Source organism: Macrotis lagotis, chromosome 1 (assembly GCF_037893015.1).
Source record: "Macrotis lagotis isolate mMagLag1 chromosome 1, bilby.v1.9.chrom.fasta, whole genome shotgun sequence".
Taxonomy (NCBI): Eukaryota; Metazoa; Chordata; class Mammalia; order Peramelemorphia; family Peramelidae; genus Macrotis; species Macrotis lagotis.
This window is the reverse complement of record NC_133658.1, coordinates 362,432,981-362,450,473: the sequence shown is the minus strand read 5'-3', so window position 1 is coordinate 362,450,473 and position 17,493 is coordinate 362,432,981. Positions and strand designations below refer to the sequence as shown.

At 43.1% G+C, this 17,493-nt stretch overlaps 1 protein-coding gene across 12 annotated transcripts in view; it reads left to right on the top strand.

The window, feature by feature from the left end:
* The window catches only part of NSD1 (nuclear receptor binding SET domain protein 1), a 160,556-nt gene that overhangs the window by 21,937 nt on the left and 121,126 nt on the right, over positions 1–17,493 (top strand). For 6 of the 12 annotated variants that reach the window (XM_074212296.1, XM_074212295.1, XM_074212293.1 and 3 more), the window contains one exon: positions 8,223–9,208. In XM_074212296.1, the coding sequence (XP_074068397.1) occupies positions 8,240–9,208 (969 nt within the window). In that variant the 5' untranslated portion in view covers positions 8,223–8,239. Of the gene's footprint in view, positions 1–5,253; positions 5,353–5,707; positions 5,792–6,038; positions 6,098–6,884; positions 7,067–7,660; positions 9,209–17,493 lie in introns of those variants that run through there. The other 6 variants (XM_074212300.1, XM_074212299.1, XM_074212301.1 and 3 more) reach the window with 6 other exon arrangements.

Genomic DNA, 17,493 nt, shown 5'->3' with positions numbered 1-17,493 from the left:
ATAATGACATGATCAGACCTGCGTTTTGTGATATCCATTTGGCTATTATGTGAATGGTAGTGCACGGATTGGAGAAGGAGTCCAAACAAGCATGGATAAGGACCTGGATCTAGAGCAGTTGGACTGTGAGGAGAGAGAAGGGGTCGGTGGGGTGCCAGAGAGGTTGAAGAGATGGGGTGCAGATTTGATCGGGGTGTTGAGTGATAGTGAAGAGTTGAGGATGCCTGGAAGAACACAGAGATGCGAAGATGAAATTCACCCATTTCAAAAACCACCTACTGTCAAAATGACAGCCCCTCTCCTCAAGCTGCTTACATTCACATGTATTCATGTGAACCACATGTATTCCTTCCTACACCTGCATAAAAATCTCTCCAAGCAAGTCACTTCTTTGGAGCTCAGTTTTCTCCTCTATTATAAAATGTGGGTGCTGGAATATATGACTAATAAGGTCTCTTCTAAGTTTCTCTTACTTCTCTCTTGTGCAATTATTTCATTCTCTTGTGAATTATATAGTAGTGATAATAGAGTTTAAACTATATTATTAGACTGTGAGCTCTTTTAGGGCAGATTAAAAAATTTTTTCTGTATTGTTGTTCAGTTGTGTCTAATAATTCCTGATCCCATTTGGGGGTTTTGGCAGAGATACAAGAGTATTTGCCATTTTTTTTCTCCAACTTATTTTATAGATGAGGAGATTGAGGCCAACAGCTTTGAGTGACTTGCCCAGGGTTTCATGCAGCTTTTTAAGTGTCTGAGGCTAGGTTTGATTTCAGGATGAGGAGTCTTCCTGACTCTGGGTCTTACACTCTAGTCACTGTGTCACCTAGCTTCCCTAATCTCTAAATGTTCCTTCAAAGAAAATTAGATGTTTGTTATAAAGAAAAAAGAAGTAGACTATTAGTTAAAAGACTATTTCAACTTCATAGTATCATGGGATTTAGTGTTGGAAGGGATCATTGTCTTAATTACATCATTTTAAAAATGGAAAAACAGACCCCAAGAGATGAAGTGACTTGTCAGTAATTAAACAGGTAAGTAAATAGAACTGGCATTCAAACTTTCTAATTTTCTTCCTCCTAATTCATTGCATTAGACTATCTCTGCAAGTTGTGTGACTTGGGGCAAATCACCATTGAAATCCCATCTAGTAGCCTATCTTCTTATTTATTGGTGTTAGTCAAATAGATTAGAAAATTCATGCAACTTGACTTAAACTAGAGGGGCTTCGGTTAACTGTGTGATCCTGGATAAGTCACTTAGCCCTGTTTCCCTCTATTTCCTTATCTGTAAAATGAACTGGAGAAGAAAATGGCAAACCACTCTAGTATCTTTGCCAAGAAAACACCAAATGGGGTCATGAAGAACATGATTGAACAACAACAAAAAGGAATTCATTCAGTGAATATATATTAAGCTCCTGCTATTGGGATAATGTTTGCATCATCTCTTTCAGGATTATTGAACACACCCTTATGAATGTGAACCTCTCTTGCTGTGACTAGGAGCTCATGAATGACTGAGTGAATGAGTGAAGGAGGCAGCATTGCTGTCAGATTAAGTCAAATTTCTACCTCCCTGCTCAGGATCTAGTGGTCCCCAAGAAGCTTTGGTTCCCTGGGGGATTTGTTAATGAAATCCCTGACTAACTGGGAAGAAAAAAACTGAAGAGGTCAAAATGTCAAAGATGTCAGTCAGTCAGTAAATATTTATTAACTGCCTACTATGCTTTAGATATTGTGCTAAGTGTTGAGTGAAAACAATCCTGCATTATCGTCTAATGTTTACAAATAGCCATGTATGAGCAAGCTACATAGACAAAGGATAAGTAGGAAAAGCACTTGAATTAGGAGAAGGCATCCTATATAAAGTTGACTTTTAGTGGAGATTTGAATGAACCCAGAAAAGCCTGTAGGTGGAGATGAGGAGGGAGACCAAAGGAAGCATGGGAGACAGACAGCCAGAGAACCACAGGACACCATTGTCACTGGATCAAAGAGTTATGGGGGTATCTTAGTGGTTAGACTAGAGGGGGGGGGAGTTATAAACGAATTGGAATGTCAAACAGGATCATCTGAACAGACCTTACAAGGAAGTGCAATGCAGAATTTGGAAGGGAACAGAAAAGGAAGGGTGAAACTGAGGGTAAAAGTCAGGATTTAATTCATATCAACATTTTATAAACAATCATCTGAGGGGTGAATCATCCTGTGTCACAAAGCCAGTTAGTAGTAGAAGTAGGAATGATTTGAATTCAGGTTTTTACTAATTTTTTTACTAATCTTTTTACTAATCTTTAACTCTTTGAAAGCAGAAACTTTCTCCTCTAGTGCAGTAGTAATAGTCTTGTCAGAAAACCCCAGGGGTTTAAGCATTTAGAGCCCTTTATAATCTGACTCTACCTTATTGACTTATTGTACTCTAATACTGGCCAAAGGGTCTGACCAGGTCTACTTTTCTCCTTTCCTCAGTATTCTCAGTCTATTTGCACTTTCCTTCTCATTTGAATCCTGTGCACAACTCAAAGTAACCTACCTGCTACATGAAATTGTCTCATACCTTTCCAAAAATAAAATTACATCATATTCACATACAGTTTCCCCTGATAGATGATTGAATTTAAGTTCTTTGAGGGCAGTGTATTTTGTCTGGATGTCAGAGCCTAGCACAATAATTGGCCTTAGTAAATGTTTGTTAATCTGGTAGTTTCTGGAAGGAAGAGGCAGAATTATCAGGGGGGCAGGAACTATTTTGAAGTCATTAAGATGCTGAATTAGAAAAATGGGAATGAGTGCAACTATAACAATAATTCTCATTTATACAAGGTATACAAATTTGTTTTCCCTAAAACAACCTTATTGGGCAGCTAGGTGACCCAGGGGATAGAACACCAGCCCTGGAGTCAGGAGGACCTGAGTTCAAATCCAGTCTTAGACACTTAATAATTTATTCCCTGTTTGACCTTGGGCAAGTCACTTAACCCCATTACCTTGCAAAAATAAAAAAAATACCAAAACTTTATTAAGTCAGCATAAATATTATTTGCTAATTTATATTTGAAGCATGGAGGACTTACACATTTTTTTTCAGGGTCTCTTTAATCTGTTTTTTTTTTTTCAATTGGAAGTGCCTTGTCAAAGGTAACACAACTAGTAAAGGTACTATTCCAGTTATTTTAAACCCAGGGTTTTTCAGTTACTCCTCATCTCAAAAATTTGCCCCATAAGGTTATAGATTTATTTGTGATACAGGTACCTTGAATGTCTTTCTGTTTTATTGTAAGTTGTTGTCCAGGGACCATGAACCATAATAATAATAATGTTTGTCCTTCATTCTCCAAGAAGACCATGACTTCAGGGAAGAATTGATGCCATGACAAGTACTTGAATTGAATTTGAGTTGGGGGGGCTGTGCTAAGTCACCAATCTCACTTTCTCCTCCATCTGGGTCCAGTGGCCAGACATTAATCAGGACAATTGGAGATGGCCCTGAATGTGTGGCAGTCAGGGTTAAGTGACTTAGTGGATTATACAGCTAGGGAGTGTCAAGTGTCTGAGGCTGGTTTCAAACCCCAGGCCTTCTTCTAATTTCCACTGTCAGGGCTCTATCCACTGTGCCACTTAGCTGCCCTAAACCATGAGCCATAGAAGAAGACTGAGTCTGTAGAGTCTTGTGTGCTTTTACCCTCCTACTTCAACTCAAAATAGCTCCTTAGGGTCTCAGACTGGCAGATCTGAAAGAGAGCTTTTTAATTCATATAGTCTATCCTACTTCATGTGACAGAATAGGAAACTGAGGGCATACCAAGATGTGTATATAGAGTAGTCCTGTCTGGAAAGTTCTAATCTCTGCTTGGAATCCTGGTCTAGGTGAGTTTTGAGTGGAGTTTACCAGCTGTAGAAAAGCTCTAGTTCCATGGCAATGAAATATGCATTTGTGCCAAGCCCTATTTCAAGTGGTAAGGAAGCGGAGCAGTTACATTAAGATAGATAGGTGGTTGTTTTTAATGTGTTTGGGACATTCTTTGCCTAACCATTGAAGGCTTGCTGGAGGAGAGATTTTGAAAAGTGGATGGTTGTGGGTGCATAGCCAAGGAGGGGATAGATGAATAATAACACATTGCATGATTTTCCCTAGGGCTTGGGGGAGGGGAGAGAAGTTGTTTAAGGATTGTTGGGGGCTGAGTGGAAACCCAAGGGGGACTTGGAATCCTTCTAGGTCCTGAAAAAATCCTTAAACTTTAATTTTCATTTTAAAAGCAGTAAAGGAGGACTGATTCTTTGTGAAAACCATGAATCCTGGGGTTGGGGTGTTGGAAAATGCAGGCTCCTGATTATCCTAGCCCTGATTTGTGAGGCTTCGTTGAAGCCCATTTGGGCCTAGTTGTTACATAACTCGGGGAGTTCCTTGGCTGGAACCAGTGTCTCATCTCCCAAGCCTCCTGGGCCAGTCAAGTCATTAAAGTTGCAACGGGCATTAAGCCAGCGAGGCAGCCCGGCCGGTGTCCCCCAGCGAACTTTCCCTCCTTCCTAAGCAATTTTGGGTATGAGTGGGCGCAGGCCCCGGATGCGGTGGAGGGTGGTAGTGCCCCCCCCCTTTTGCTGTACTAAAAGGCAGCGGCGGCGAAGGCGAAGGCGAAAGTCGGTTCCCAGGAGAAGCCGGGCCCGGCCCTGCCCCGCCGCAGGGAGGAAGGCTGAGCTCAGGCTGCACTAGAGGGCCATCTGCATCAGCGCCGAGAACTGCAGCGGCGGCGGCGGGGGGCAGGCTCAGCCCGCAGCCTCCTCCCGGAGCCGTGGGGGCACCTCCCGGGACCGCACATGCCCTTTGTTTATTCGCCCTCTCGCCCCGTCTGGTGTCTGGGTGCATTTCGATCAAGTGCCGAATAATTAGGGGCCTCCTGCTGTCACCGTGGGCCGAATAGGCCAGGGAGGCGCTGGGGACCGGCAGGTCTTCTCCCTGGGTGGCCAAGGAGCTCAGGCAGCAGATCGCGGAAAGGGAGCGCGAGGGGGAATTAGGGAAGTGAGCAGTGCCCCATCTCACCCGCCCCTGGTCCCTGCAGACCCTAGCCCTGGAGAGCTGGGAAATCCACCCTGGAGGGACCCCCTTTGAGGCTTTAGGGCAGGAGAGAAAGAAATGTGTATGCGGAGGGTTAGGAGCCCCGGCTGAGAAATACCGGGACCAATACCCTGGGCTGGAGGAGGAGGAGGAGGAGGAGGAGGGTGGGGGAAAATGGGAGGAGGGAGACTCAGGCAGGAGGAAGGGAGCCGGCCTCGAATCTGGACCTTGACGAATGAGTGGGGGCGGGACGGCAAGGGCCCGGACCCCGAGAAGGACGGACCGAGACACGGACCTGTAGGCTTGCAGACACGCTTGCAGGCGGGCGGGCGGGAGCTATTTACGGGGAGTGGGACCGGTCGCCCTAGCTGCGGGGTGGGAGGGGTGGGGGATGGTCCCATAAATCTTCCCCTACCACTTCCCCAGGGTTGCCCCTAGGACGTGTGGGGGGGCGGGGCGGGTGGTCCGGACGCCCGAGGGTGGGGACCGCGGCCCAGGCCGAGCTGCAGGGTGGGGTAACCCGACCCAGGCTGCTGGGCGCTGCTGCACCACCATCAGCGGGGAAGGGGAGGTGGGAGGGGGGCATGGGAAGAGCCAGGCGGGTGTCTCCCCCCCATCCCCCCCCTCAGCTGCAGGGGGCAGCCGCCGAAGCCGCAGCCCCTGCCCCGGTGCCCAGCCTGCCGCCGCCCCGAAGGCCCGGCCTGAACTGGGGAGCCAGACTTTGGGGCTGCTCCAGGTTCGTTAAGGGAGACCAGCAGCTGCCTCCATTTTGTTTCCTGCTCTGCTGGGTCGGTGGTGGTGGTATCTGTAGCTATCTAGCTAATTGGGGGGCGCCGGAAGATCACCTGCAGCCGCCACATCGGGGGGGGCAGGCTTGAGGAGGTGGGGAGGCCCCCCCGGCCCGGGCACTCAGGTGGGCCCTAGAGCTCTGGGAGGGGGAGGGGACTGGTCCAGGCCCGGTGGGGGGGGGCAGGTGCCCAGTGGATGGGGAGCCCTGGTTGTAACCTAAGATGGAGGCCGGGACTGACGCGGGCCGAGCCGGGTCAGGCGGGCAAGAGGGGAGGGAGGGAAGGCCTGCGGGCCTGCAGGAGGAGGAGGAGGAGGGAAGGGAGGAGGAGAGGCGTGGGCCAGGCCGCAGCAGCGGCAGCCGCCGCCACCGCCGCCAGGTGCGGGGCCGGGGAAGGCCAAGTCAGGCGGCACCCCCTGGCACCGAGAGCCCGGGGGGCCGCGGGCAGCGGCACAGCCATGTGCGGCCGCAGCCGGGCCCGGGGCGCGGGCCCCCAGAGGTGTGCGGACGGGCCGCAGCCGCTCCTGCCTGACGTCGCCGGCCCTCACCGGGCTTCCGACGGAGGCGGCCGCCACCCCCGCCCGCCCCAGCCGGCCCTCGCCTTGACAGTACAGGGCCGCGGGGCGCAGTGGGCCCGGCCTCGGCGGGCCGGGCACGAGGAGGGTGGCAGGTGGGGGGTCGTCTGTGTAGTGGGGGGGGTGAGGGCGAGGGGCGGAGCTGCTTGGGTGGCGCCGTCGCGGACCGGCCTTCACCCGCACTGAACCCCAAGAGTGAGGAGGAGGGAGCGCGCTGGGAGACGAAGCCCCGGGGGCGGGAGAGGGGAGCACGCGCACACGCGCACGCGCGCTTAGGGGCCCAGCGCGCGCCGTGGAGGGTGGAGGAGGGTGGTGGTGGTGGTGGTGGTGGTGGTGGTGGCGGCGGCGGCGGGGGGGAGTGAGAGGGGCGGCAGGAGGAGGAGGAGGAGGAGGAGGAGGAACAGGCCGGGGCAGGTCGGGCGTTTGCTCGCTGCCTTCAGCCTGGGAAGGGAGAGGCGGGTAGGGGGAGGGGGCGCAGCGAGCGACTTCTTTCTCCCCATTCACCGCTCACCCCCTGCCCCCTACCCAGCGTAATGAGGTCAGCCCCCCTCCCCAGCAGCCAGGCCGGGGAGGGGGCGCCACGGGCGCTGAGCGGGGGAAGGCCGGCCCGGGCCGGGCCTGGCGGGGAAGATGGTGGCGGCCGTGCGAGGTGAGGGGGCCGTGGGGGGCGGGGCGGCCGGGGAGGGAGGGGGCCGGCCGAGCCGGGGGGGAAGGACACCCAGCCCTGCCCGGCCTGCCGCTGCGGCCGCGGCCGGCGCGACTCTGGCCCAGCCCCGCGGGCCCAGCCGGCCGGCCCGGGCCGAACCGAGCCGGCGGAGCAGCAGCGGGAGTGTGCCCCCCCCATCACTGCCAGCCGCGCTCGGGCCTAGCCGGCCCCTGCTGCGAACTTCCTCCCCTCCCCCTCCGCCGCCCGGGTCCTCCTCGGGCCCCGGGGCCCCGGGGCCCAGGTACCCAGGGCGGCCCCTCGGGCCAGGAGCGGGCAGCCGGGCCGGAAGGCCTGCAGCCTGGCAGGTGGGAGGTGTTGTGGGGGCCGGCTGCCGGCTGCAAAGTTTGCAGGCCGCTGAATATTGATGAGCGTGCGGGGCTCTGGGAAGGAGCGGGCTGCCGCGGGGGCTGGGGGCAGGCGGCACCAGCAGCAGCCATGTTTGTCAATCTGCAGCCGCCGCCGCCGCCGCCGCGGCCCCGGGTCCTCGCCGGGCAGCCGCGGTACTGGCCGCCGGGGCGCCGGGGCGGAGGGAGGAGGCCCCCGAGGACTCGACAACAAGGAAGGGAGAAGGGACGAGGGATCGCCCGCCGGCCTCCCGGCGGGGCTTTGCGGGGCATTGCAGGGTTGCAGCGCTATTGTGACTGGAGCTAGAGGGGGGGGGGTCCTTTTTGTGCCACCACACCAAAGCCCACCCCCAGCTTATGTTCCCAATTAGGGAGAAAAGTGGCGCTCAGGGCTCCGTTTGTCCTTGGGGGGCGCTGACTCCTTCCTTTGAGAACCCATTTCTAAAAATTTCAGGTTATTTTAATTTTTAGTTCAAGACCAATTAACCACCTCCTTTTTCCTCAGCACAAGAAAAAGCTGCTGTTGGGAGACCATGTGCAGGCATCTTCACGTACCCCTTTCCCCTGGGAAGATGGTATTACAGGTTCCTGAGCCCAGTTTGACCTGATGGACCTTTTTTTTTTTTTTTCCTTCTGCAGAAGTTAGAAAGGCTTTGAGGAGAGATGTAGGCCTCTTGAGTCGTGCTGCCATTTTGGAGAGCAAAGGAGACATGATTCTCTTCACTCTCATTGATTACCTCATTTTTGGTTTGCAGGTTGATGCTGACCCAGAATGGATCAGACCTGTGAACTGCCCAGAAGAAATCGCCTGCAGCTCTTTTCCAACACAGTGGATTTAGATGCCCCTGAAGAAAAGGACACCCCTTTCGGTAATGGTCAATCCAATATTTCTGAGCCTCTTAATGGGTGTGCTATGCAGTTATCGGCTGCCATTAATAGTGGAACATCCAAAATTACTTATGGACAAGATCCATCATCTTGTTACATTCCACTGCGGCGACTACAGGATTTGGCCTCCATGATCAATGTAGAATATTTAAATGGGTCTGCTGATGGATCAGAATCCCTTCAAGACCCTGAAAAGAGAGATTCAAGATCTGGGTCACCAATTGTTTGCACTTCCTTGAGTCCTAGTGATCCAAGAGCACTTGCTATGAAACAGGAACCCACTTGTAATGACTCCCCTGAGTTCAAGGTAAAAATAACAAAGACTGTCAAGAATGGGATTCTACACTTTGACAATTTTGTTTGTATGGAAGATGCAGATGCAGATACAGATATAGAGTCTGAAATGGACACAGAGCAGCCAGGCACAGAGGATGACAGTATAGACGAAAACTTTGAGAAAACAAGGCGAGACCTAACTAAGACAAATGCCACCTGCAATTACGAGCCCCAATCAGAGAATCATATAGAAGTGCTCATGGGAATTGAACAAGACAGCACAACAGAAAGTTGTGAAATAAAGTCATCAGTTTTACCATTAGCTCCTCCAAACGAAATGCAGAAAAATAATCAAAGAATTGCCATGGACAGCAGAATTGAAAAGCCAGAGCTTCACTCAGGCCCCTGTTCCCTAGGAGATACAAATATTACATTAGAAGAACAATTAAACTCCATAAATTTATCTTTTCAGGATGATCCAGACTCCAGTACCAGTACATTAGGAAACATGATAGAATTACCTGGAACATCATCATCATCATCATCATCATCATCTACTTCACAAGAATTACAATTTGTAAGCAGTTTTTGGTACAACTTAACATGTATTACAGACAACTTTAGGAACTGATAATTGCTAGTAGAGTTTCTGTTGTGTGTCATTTTGTTTTTGAAAACTTGGTCATTGTTGACAAGGAAAAATCTAATGTATTTTAAATTTAGATCTATATTTTCTTTGGGCTTGGTTATTTCAAGTGGTTTTTCAGATAAGTCGGGTTTAGTTTCAAATCTACTTGGAAAACAAAACTTAGAGCTTATGGTATACATTTATTTTAACTTTTTTTAAGTGGCTTGCCCAAGGCCACACAGCTAGGTAATTATTAAGTGTCTGAGGCCAGATTTGAACTCAGGTACTCCTGACTCCAGGGCCGGTGCTCTATCCACTGCCCACCTAGCCGCCCCCATTTATTTTAACTTTTGAAGCTAATACTGATAAGCTTCATTGCCTATCAGTGACACGTGCTTTTTTTTATTTGGTCTCCAATTTCTTAATTGAGTCACACCTTTATAGGAAAGACTGATTCCTTTTTATTAAGGTAGATAAGGTTGCTGTTGCTACACATAGAACTACATCTCTTTGACATAAACCAAAAGCTTCCAGTGCTCATCATTCATATTAGGTCAGATTCCTCTTAAAGTTCTTGGTTGCTGCTCTGAATTTCCTGTTGTTGAAGGTATGATTTTTGGAGACAAGGCACCTCATGGTAATTTTAATACTAAAGTAATTGATTATTTTAGTGCTTAAAAAATGAATCGAAAGTTAAAAGGTTATTACAGAATAGTCCAACTGCCATTGTGAAGACACTTTACACCTCAGTTTCCAAATCTGTCGCAAGAGGATTGAATGAAGTTTTGAAACTGAAAATTTCTTTACTCCTTTATACGCTGTCAATGATCAGTGTTACTTAAAAAAAAAAATTGCTTTGCCAGCAAGTGTTTCAGAAATAACCATTATGGGGAAAGGTTTATCATAAGATAATTTTATGGTGTGTAGTGATTCTTTGGGGCATTTGAAGAACTCTACCAAATAACTGAGCTGTCCTTTAAAGTTACTGAAAGAGAATGTGGGTGTGTCACTTTTGTTTCTGTTGATTCATATCTTAAGATATGTCTCCACTCTCCTTGAAATACTCTTTGATTCCTTAATGTGGCTTTGTGTATATGGGTTTATTTCTAACTACTGCCAATCTCTTTTGGTAGTGCTAGAGTATGTCTTGATTTAAGAATTTGAGATTTATTTGTTATTTAGACTTGTTGGAAATTGAGGCATATGAAATAATATTTCTTGGTATTCATTTAAATTAGTTGTATGTATTAGTTTTACCTTGATCTTCTTATAAAGCCTGCATGTAAGGCCAGAGACATGTTTTTCTTGAATGCATATATTCCTTGGAAGGAAGAAGAGGGAACTATTAGGAGTCATTTCAAGGAAATAACTCTCTAGGGTATTTTGTGTGTTTCTTTGTGTTTTGGCTTTTTTGGAGATATTACCAGATGTTATACATATTCTATTTGAAATAGCCTAAGCTTAAATAAATTTGGAAGATATGGACATTTTAAATGGAGACTTTAAATTGACTTGAAGACTGCTGTGGGGTTTAATGAAGATAATTCCAATCTTAAAGACTTTTGGTTCAAATAATAGGTGAATCAGGTGGTTCAGTTTTTATTTTTGGTCTTGATCTTTAAAAATAGAATTTTAAAAAATATGAAGTCAAATCAGTACCTTAGCATTTGGAATGAATTCTTAGGGAAACAGTATGTTATGTGAATGAATTGTTGCTTTCCTAAGTTGTAAAAACCATAGAGTATATATAGAGTTAGTATGGAAATTGAAGACATTTGAGGAAAAAAACCCTCAAACCAAGTTTCTCTTGTTATTTTGATTGTAAGAATAATGAATTGATTGATTTTCCAGGACACCTTTTTTTTTTCTTTCAGGTTTTTGAGCTAGGTAATTATTATGTGTCTGAGGCCAGATTTGAACTCAGGTACTCCTGACTCCAGGGTCATTGCTCTATCCACTTGTGCTACCTAACTGCCCCAATGAATTGATTTTCTATTTGAGTTTTTAAAAAATACACAGTAGTCAATTATCCCTGAGATACCCACTTCACCCAAGTTGGAATACCTGAAATTAGATTTTTAAGTCTCTCCTTCCCCAGCAGTGAGAATTAAAAGCTACCAATTAATTTAAAAAAGTACTGTCAAATATTAGGGATCACAGTATTGAAACTGAAGGGAACCTCAGAAGTTGTCTTTTCTAATAATTTTATATTTTATAATCTTCATCATTTTACAAATGATGAAACAGAGGATTAGAGAAAATGTGACAGATCACACAGAGAATAAGTGGCAAGGCTAATGTTTGACCCTAGATCCTTTTCTCTTTCCATTGTATCTTGCTGTTTCTCGAATGAATAACAATCCAGTCTTCTCATTTTACAGTTGAGGAAGTATCCCGATGCCAGTGAAATACTACATATCCTCAATCCTTGATGTTCATACTGAATTTTAGAGGAGAGATGATTTAATAAACTTAATTTACTTTTAAAACAGAAAGATAAATCACAACAACAAAAAGACATGATCACAGAGATGCTAAAATTTTAATTGAGCGCAATTTCTATTCCTTCCATCATTTTTTTTGAATATTCAAATATGTGGCCAAAAGCAGGTAGTTTCTTTTCCTAATTTATATTAATCTCTTAATAAGAAAGGAAATTCAACATTACTGGGAATTACAGGGTTACAACTTTAGTTAGAACATAACCTCAGAACCTATATTTATTATATCAGTTCTTACTAAATTCAAACTTTTTTAAAGTTAGTAATAGACACTTTTAACTTTTTCTTTAAAATATTTTAAGTATTAGGTTCTGTAACTAATAATTCTGAATAGTTAAACATAGTTTTTTGTTTGAGAAGTTATGATCAGGTTTCAGTGTGTGTGTGTGTGTATTTGGAGTAGCTATGTGGATGAAAGCATAGGCCCATTGAGCGTGTGTGTGTGTGTGTGTGTGTGTGTGTGTGTATGTACAATTTATTCGAGGTTTCTTTGTTGTGTTTTTATTCCTTCCACAGATGCAGATTACAACTTTTTCATGCTGTAGTTAAAATTTACTAGATAGTGTAATTGAACTGCTGTGATCAAAAAGTTCAGCTGATGGCCATCTTTTTGGACATAACTGTCTTATCTGAGGTAGGCTGGCCTTTGGATAATAGATATGGGTTATCCCAGGTCTCCGAAGTTGCCCTTGTACAACTTGTGCTTTGCTGGCATTGGCTTAGTGTCACCTCTATGGTTATGATGTAGTGGAACATGACTTTAGTGGAAGCAGAGAGTGTACCTACTGCTTGTGTGCACATCCATGCGCTGTGTCTCTCTGTTTCTCTCACTTTCTCTTGTCTGGCATTTAAAACCTTTTAGAACCTGGTTCCCATTGTCTTTAAGATCCGTTACACATTACTTTTCTTTGGGGTGTAGCCAAAATGACCTCCTTGCTGTTCTAACTTACACTGTTTTCTCTCCCATGTCTCTCTTCACTTCCACCTTTTAAAATCTCTAATTTCCTTTAAAGCTCACCTCAAGTGTCACCTCCTATGTGAAACCTCAATTTCTTTCAGTGCTAGTGCTTCCATCTCTTACCATAGGTTTTTTATATTTTTATGTTTACATTTTTTCTTAGCCATTAGAATAGAAACTCTTTGACAGCAGAGACAGAGAATAGAATTTTTACCTTTTTGTTCTTAAGGTATTGCTTAGTACTTGTGGTGCCTGGTAGATAAATACTTAAAGATTGATTGATACCAAGGTTGTTGTACAAATTCAAAATAGACAATTACTAAATATTATTTAGCTTTTATGTAGGGGTGAGTACTTTAATTGATGACCTGATTCCCACCTAAAAGATACGACTAATATGGAAAAGACAAGTGTCAGCTAATTGTATGATTAAAATACTGTATAATTTATTGCTAATTATTACTATTTTACTTTTGATTATTGGTACAGAGATCTCCTGTTACATATCAGCAACTGGTCTACAATTTATTGTCTTAGTGAGTTGCATGGGACCCTGCTTTCTAAGTCTTTGCTAGACTGACTCTCAAATTGTTTGAGTAAGACTATATTTACGGAGAAACTTGAAGAAAAACATCTGAAACTTGCAGAAGTCTAGGAAGACTTCATGGATGAGGTGGGACTTGAAATTGGGAATGGAAGGTTAGCTTAGGTAGGATTTGACTAGGTAGAAGGGATCAATAAAAACAGGACTCTGGCTTATTTATGGGATAGTGAAAAGAGCCTGATTATAGACCTGATGCTTTTGAATGTGTAATGGAATTAGATTAGGAAGGACTTCAGAAACCATGCAGAGGAATCATTTCATGAATTGGGAGCTTTATGTAAGATTATTCTGGCAGTGAGTGTAGAGAATGTATTAGAATGAAAAAAACCTGGAAGAAGTCATCTGGTCTCTTACACTGTAGGAGAAGGGATTAGGTTGAAACATCTGACTATGGGATTGATTGGAAATTAGTAAATTGATATTTGACTAGCTGTGTTAGTATTTTAACACAGAAACTAGGTGTACTCTTTTTTTTTTTAGGTGTACTCTTGTTAGATTCTTCTCTCCCCCGCATATTGGTAAGGAGTTGGAGACAAAAATGGATATGTATGAAGGATGACCCTAGTGTTTTCCAGCATTGGCTAGGACAATGGAAACAGAATGTTGAGGGAGAAGTGCTTTTTTGTTTACTAGAGGAAGATCAGGAATCTTAGACATATGATGGAGGCTTTGACATGAATTTATCCTAGTACTTTTTCTAATGAATTCTTTTTTTTTTAGGTTTTTTTTTTTTGCAAGGCAAACAGGGTTAAGTGGCTTGCCCAAGGCCACACAGCTAGGTAATTACTAAGTGTCTGAGACCGGATTTGAACCCAGGTACTCCTGACTCCAAAGCGGGTGCTTTATCCACTATGCCACCTAGCTGCCCCTCTAATGAATTCTGATAAAAAAAAAAACCTCTTAGTTTCCAGGTGTATTTTGTGATTGCTTATTGTTTGTTACATACTGGTGCTTTCAGCTCTGGCATTATAGAAGGGTTTAGATAAGTCCTTCTGCTTACCTAACTTCAGGAGCTTCCATAGAATCATTTATCATGTCACATAAGTGAGATCCTTTTAGGTCCTTTAGGACCTGCTTATTTGCAAATCTTGTTTTGTCAATGTTTGTCATTAATGATGATTGGTTATAATTCCATCAATAATAACAACAAACTTTGACTTCTTTCACTGAATCTTCTTAATTTATTCAACCTGAATAATTTGCTGTTTGACCCTTACTATTGGTACTTCTAGCATATTAGTGTCTCAACCTTGCGAAAAGTCTTAGGTATGAATATTGCACAAGCAGCCTCTGAATTGGACTGAGGTCCAGGAACAATGGTGAACTTTTTTTGTTGTTGTTGGAGTATGCTAAGTTTCCAATTAACAGGACTATTTTTGAAATTCTGTTAAGCCTGTTAAGGAGGTCCAAGGTCACACAGATAAGATTTAATAAGAGTCAGAGATGGATGGTAGTAGGTAATCATAATCGGATTCTATGTATGGCTGTAGCAAAGAACACTATTCAGAAGTTTCTATGAATCTTTGCAAGAGACTTTAAAATTCATATAGTACTGTACATATTAGGCTAAGCCTGTTAAGCCATTCAAGTTTTTTTTTAATTAATTTCTTCAAAAATACTTTTTTTCATAGATTGAGAAGTGGAAGAATTCCAGAGGTAGATGGCCTTACAGTCCAGCCCCCTCATTTTATAGATGAGGAAACTGAAGTTCATAGGAATTGTTTTGCTAGGGTTTCATCATGGAATAAAGTGCTAGGGCATAGCTTCAAATGCAGCACTCTTTGCAAATCTCGTAGAAATGAGGAAATCATATGTGTTTGTAAATTTTTCTTAATATGTCTCAATTTGTTTTTAAAATAAAAGAGTGTCTTTTAGGTGAAATGTAATTTTGTAAGGTTTCTGAATCCTCATATTTAGTAAAACATTATCACTCATAAGCATTACTAGAAGGAAAAAGAATTCATTTTAGGGGATAAACAATTACATTTGCACTTTGGATTAAATTAAGAATAATTACTGGTTATGTGATATTCCCTCACATCCCAGTAAAAGTGTAAAGGTAGTTTTTTTTTTGGTTTTTTTTTTTTGGCCATATTTTATGAGGGCCCTGTGTCAGCTCTAATTTCACCTACTGATGTAATTGGAGCTGTTCAGTTCTCCCTGGTGAAAGTAGGCAATGTGCAAGTTAGGTATAATCCAATGAAAATAACACTGGAGAAAACTATTTGCCTAATATTCATTGGGATTTTCATTTCAGAGGACTTCTCTGGACATGTCATAGTTCAAATAAAATGTTTTCTGATTTTCTTGATGTGTGTGTGTGGGTGTATGAAATATAATTATATTATGTTACTCTCTGAAGAATTAGAGAACAATAGGTAGATAATGTTCAATTTTTTAAACTGTTTCCAAAAATTGAACTTGGCTTTTCACAGAAATTTTTTTTAGTGTAATAATTATACTGCTAGGGTTTGATATTAATTAGGATTAAAGGCTAATATGTGTAGTGCTATATGAAATTCAAAGCCTCTTCCAAAGATTTATAGGAAACGTCTGAATAGTGTTCTTTGCTACAGTCATACATAGAATCTGATTATGGTTACCTACTACCATCCATCTCTGATTCTACTAAATCTTATCTGTGTGACCTTGGGAAAATTAATTCATCTTTCTCAGACTCAGTTTCCTCATCTGCTAATTGAACATTGAACTAATTGTCGTCTATGGTTCTTGACTATCTATGTTCTTGTGATCTTATGGTATATCTTAATGCCACTTTTAACAGTGTTAATGCTGTTTTACTTGAGTAAAACTCTTAATGGTCCCTAGGGAAGATTTTTTTTTCTTAGTTTTAATAATGTTTTTCAATGAATAGCTTATAATACTTGTGCAGTAATTCTGTTATTGATTTTTCAAACTGAGGAGTTATCAGACAGTGGCCTCCTGATTATATAGAACCAGTTATTACTCTTAAAGTGAATGACTAAAACTCAGAATGATATTGCAGAAGATAACCCTTATAGGCAGAAGTTTAAAAAAAATGACATGAACTTCATTAATCTGGAATTTAAAAAAACAACTTAGCAGAACTTTTACCCCTCAAAGAAAAAATACATTTTCAGGTTTTGTGATAGGGTCATTACCAATGAGAATTTTATTCATTTGTCTTTGAAATCTGTAATTCTGAGTATCAGTTAATTTGCTAAATGACTTCTGAGATTCGTTCCAAGATTTTTGAAATAGCTTCAGAATTTTCAAATAAAAATGAATTTCAGTGTAGTCTTTAGTGTTACATATGTAATACTGTTCTGATTTTTTGAAATTGGTAAACTAGGTATAATAGACTATTAATCAGAATATCCCATTTCCAGACTGTGCTAGATAAATTTGTTTATTATACTATATCTCGAAACTAGTTGCAGTCATTGTCTGAGTCTTTCAAGGAGTGAAATCAATATTTCTCTATTTCTTTGACTCATAATGCTAAAAATATTTTAAAAATTAGTTTGTAAGACTGAATTTTTTAAAAATAATATTTTGTTTTATTTGTTTTTTTAGTTACATGCAGTGGTAGTTTCTACTAATCATTTTTTTGGCAAGGTTTTGAGTTTTTTTCTCCCTTCCTCCCTTCCCCCCCCCTCCCCTCTTCCCCTTCCTTTAAGCAGTCTGTTATAAGCTCTACATTTATAATCATGTTAAACAATAGATCCATATTGATCATGTTATGAGAGAAGAATAAAACCCAAATGAAAGGGAAAAAAATGAGGAAAAAAATGACATAATAACTTTAAAAAAATTGAAGATAATAAGCTTTGGTCTTAATTTAAACTACCACTGGATATGGATGGTATTTTCCAACGTAATTCTTTTAAAATTATTTTTTTGTATTGCTGAAATGCATAAGTCCATCATAGTTGATTATTCCCCCTCCCCCACCCCCACCCCATGTTGTTGTTGATGTGGATAATGTTCTTCTGGTTCTTCTCATTTTACTCCACATCAATTCATGCAAGTCTTTCCAGGCTTTTCTGAAATCCTGTCCCTCATTATTTCTTCATGAACAATAGTATTTCATTACATTCATTTACCACAGGTTGCTTAGCAACTTGTGGTAAATTCCTCAATTGATGGACAACCTTTCAATTTCTAATTCTTTTGCCGCTACAAAAAG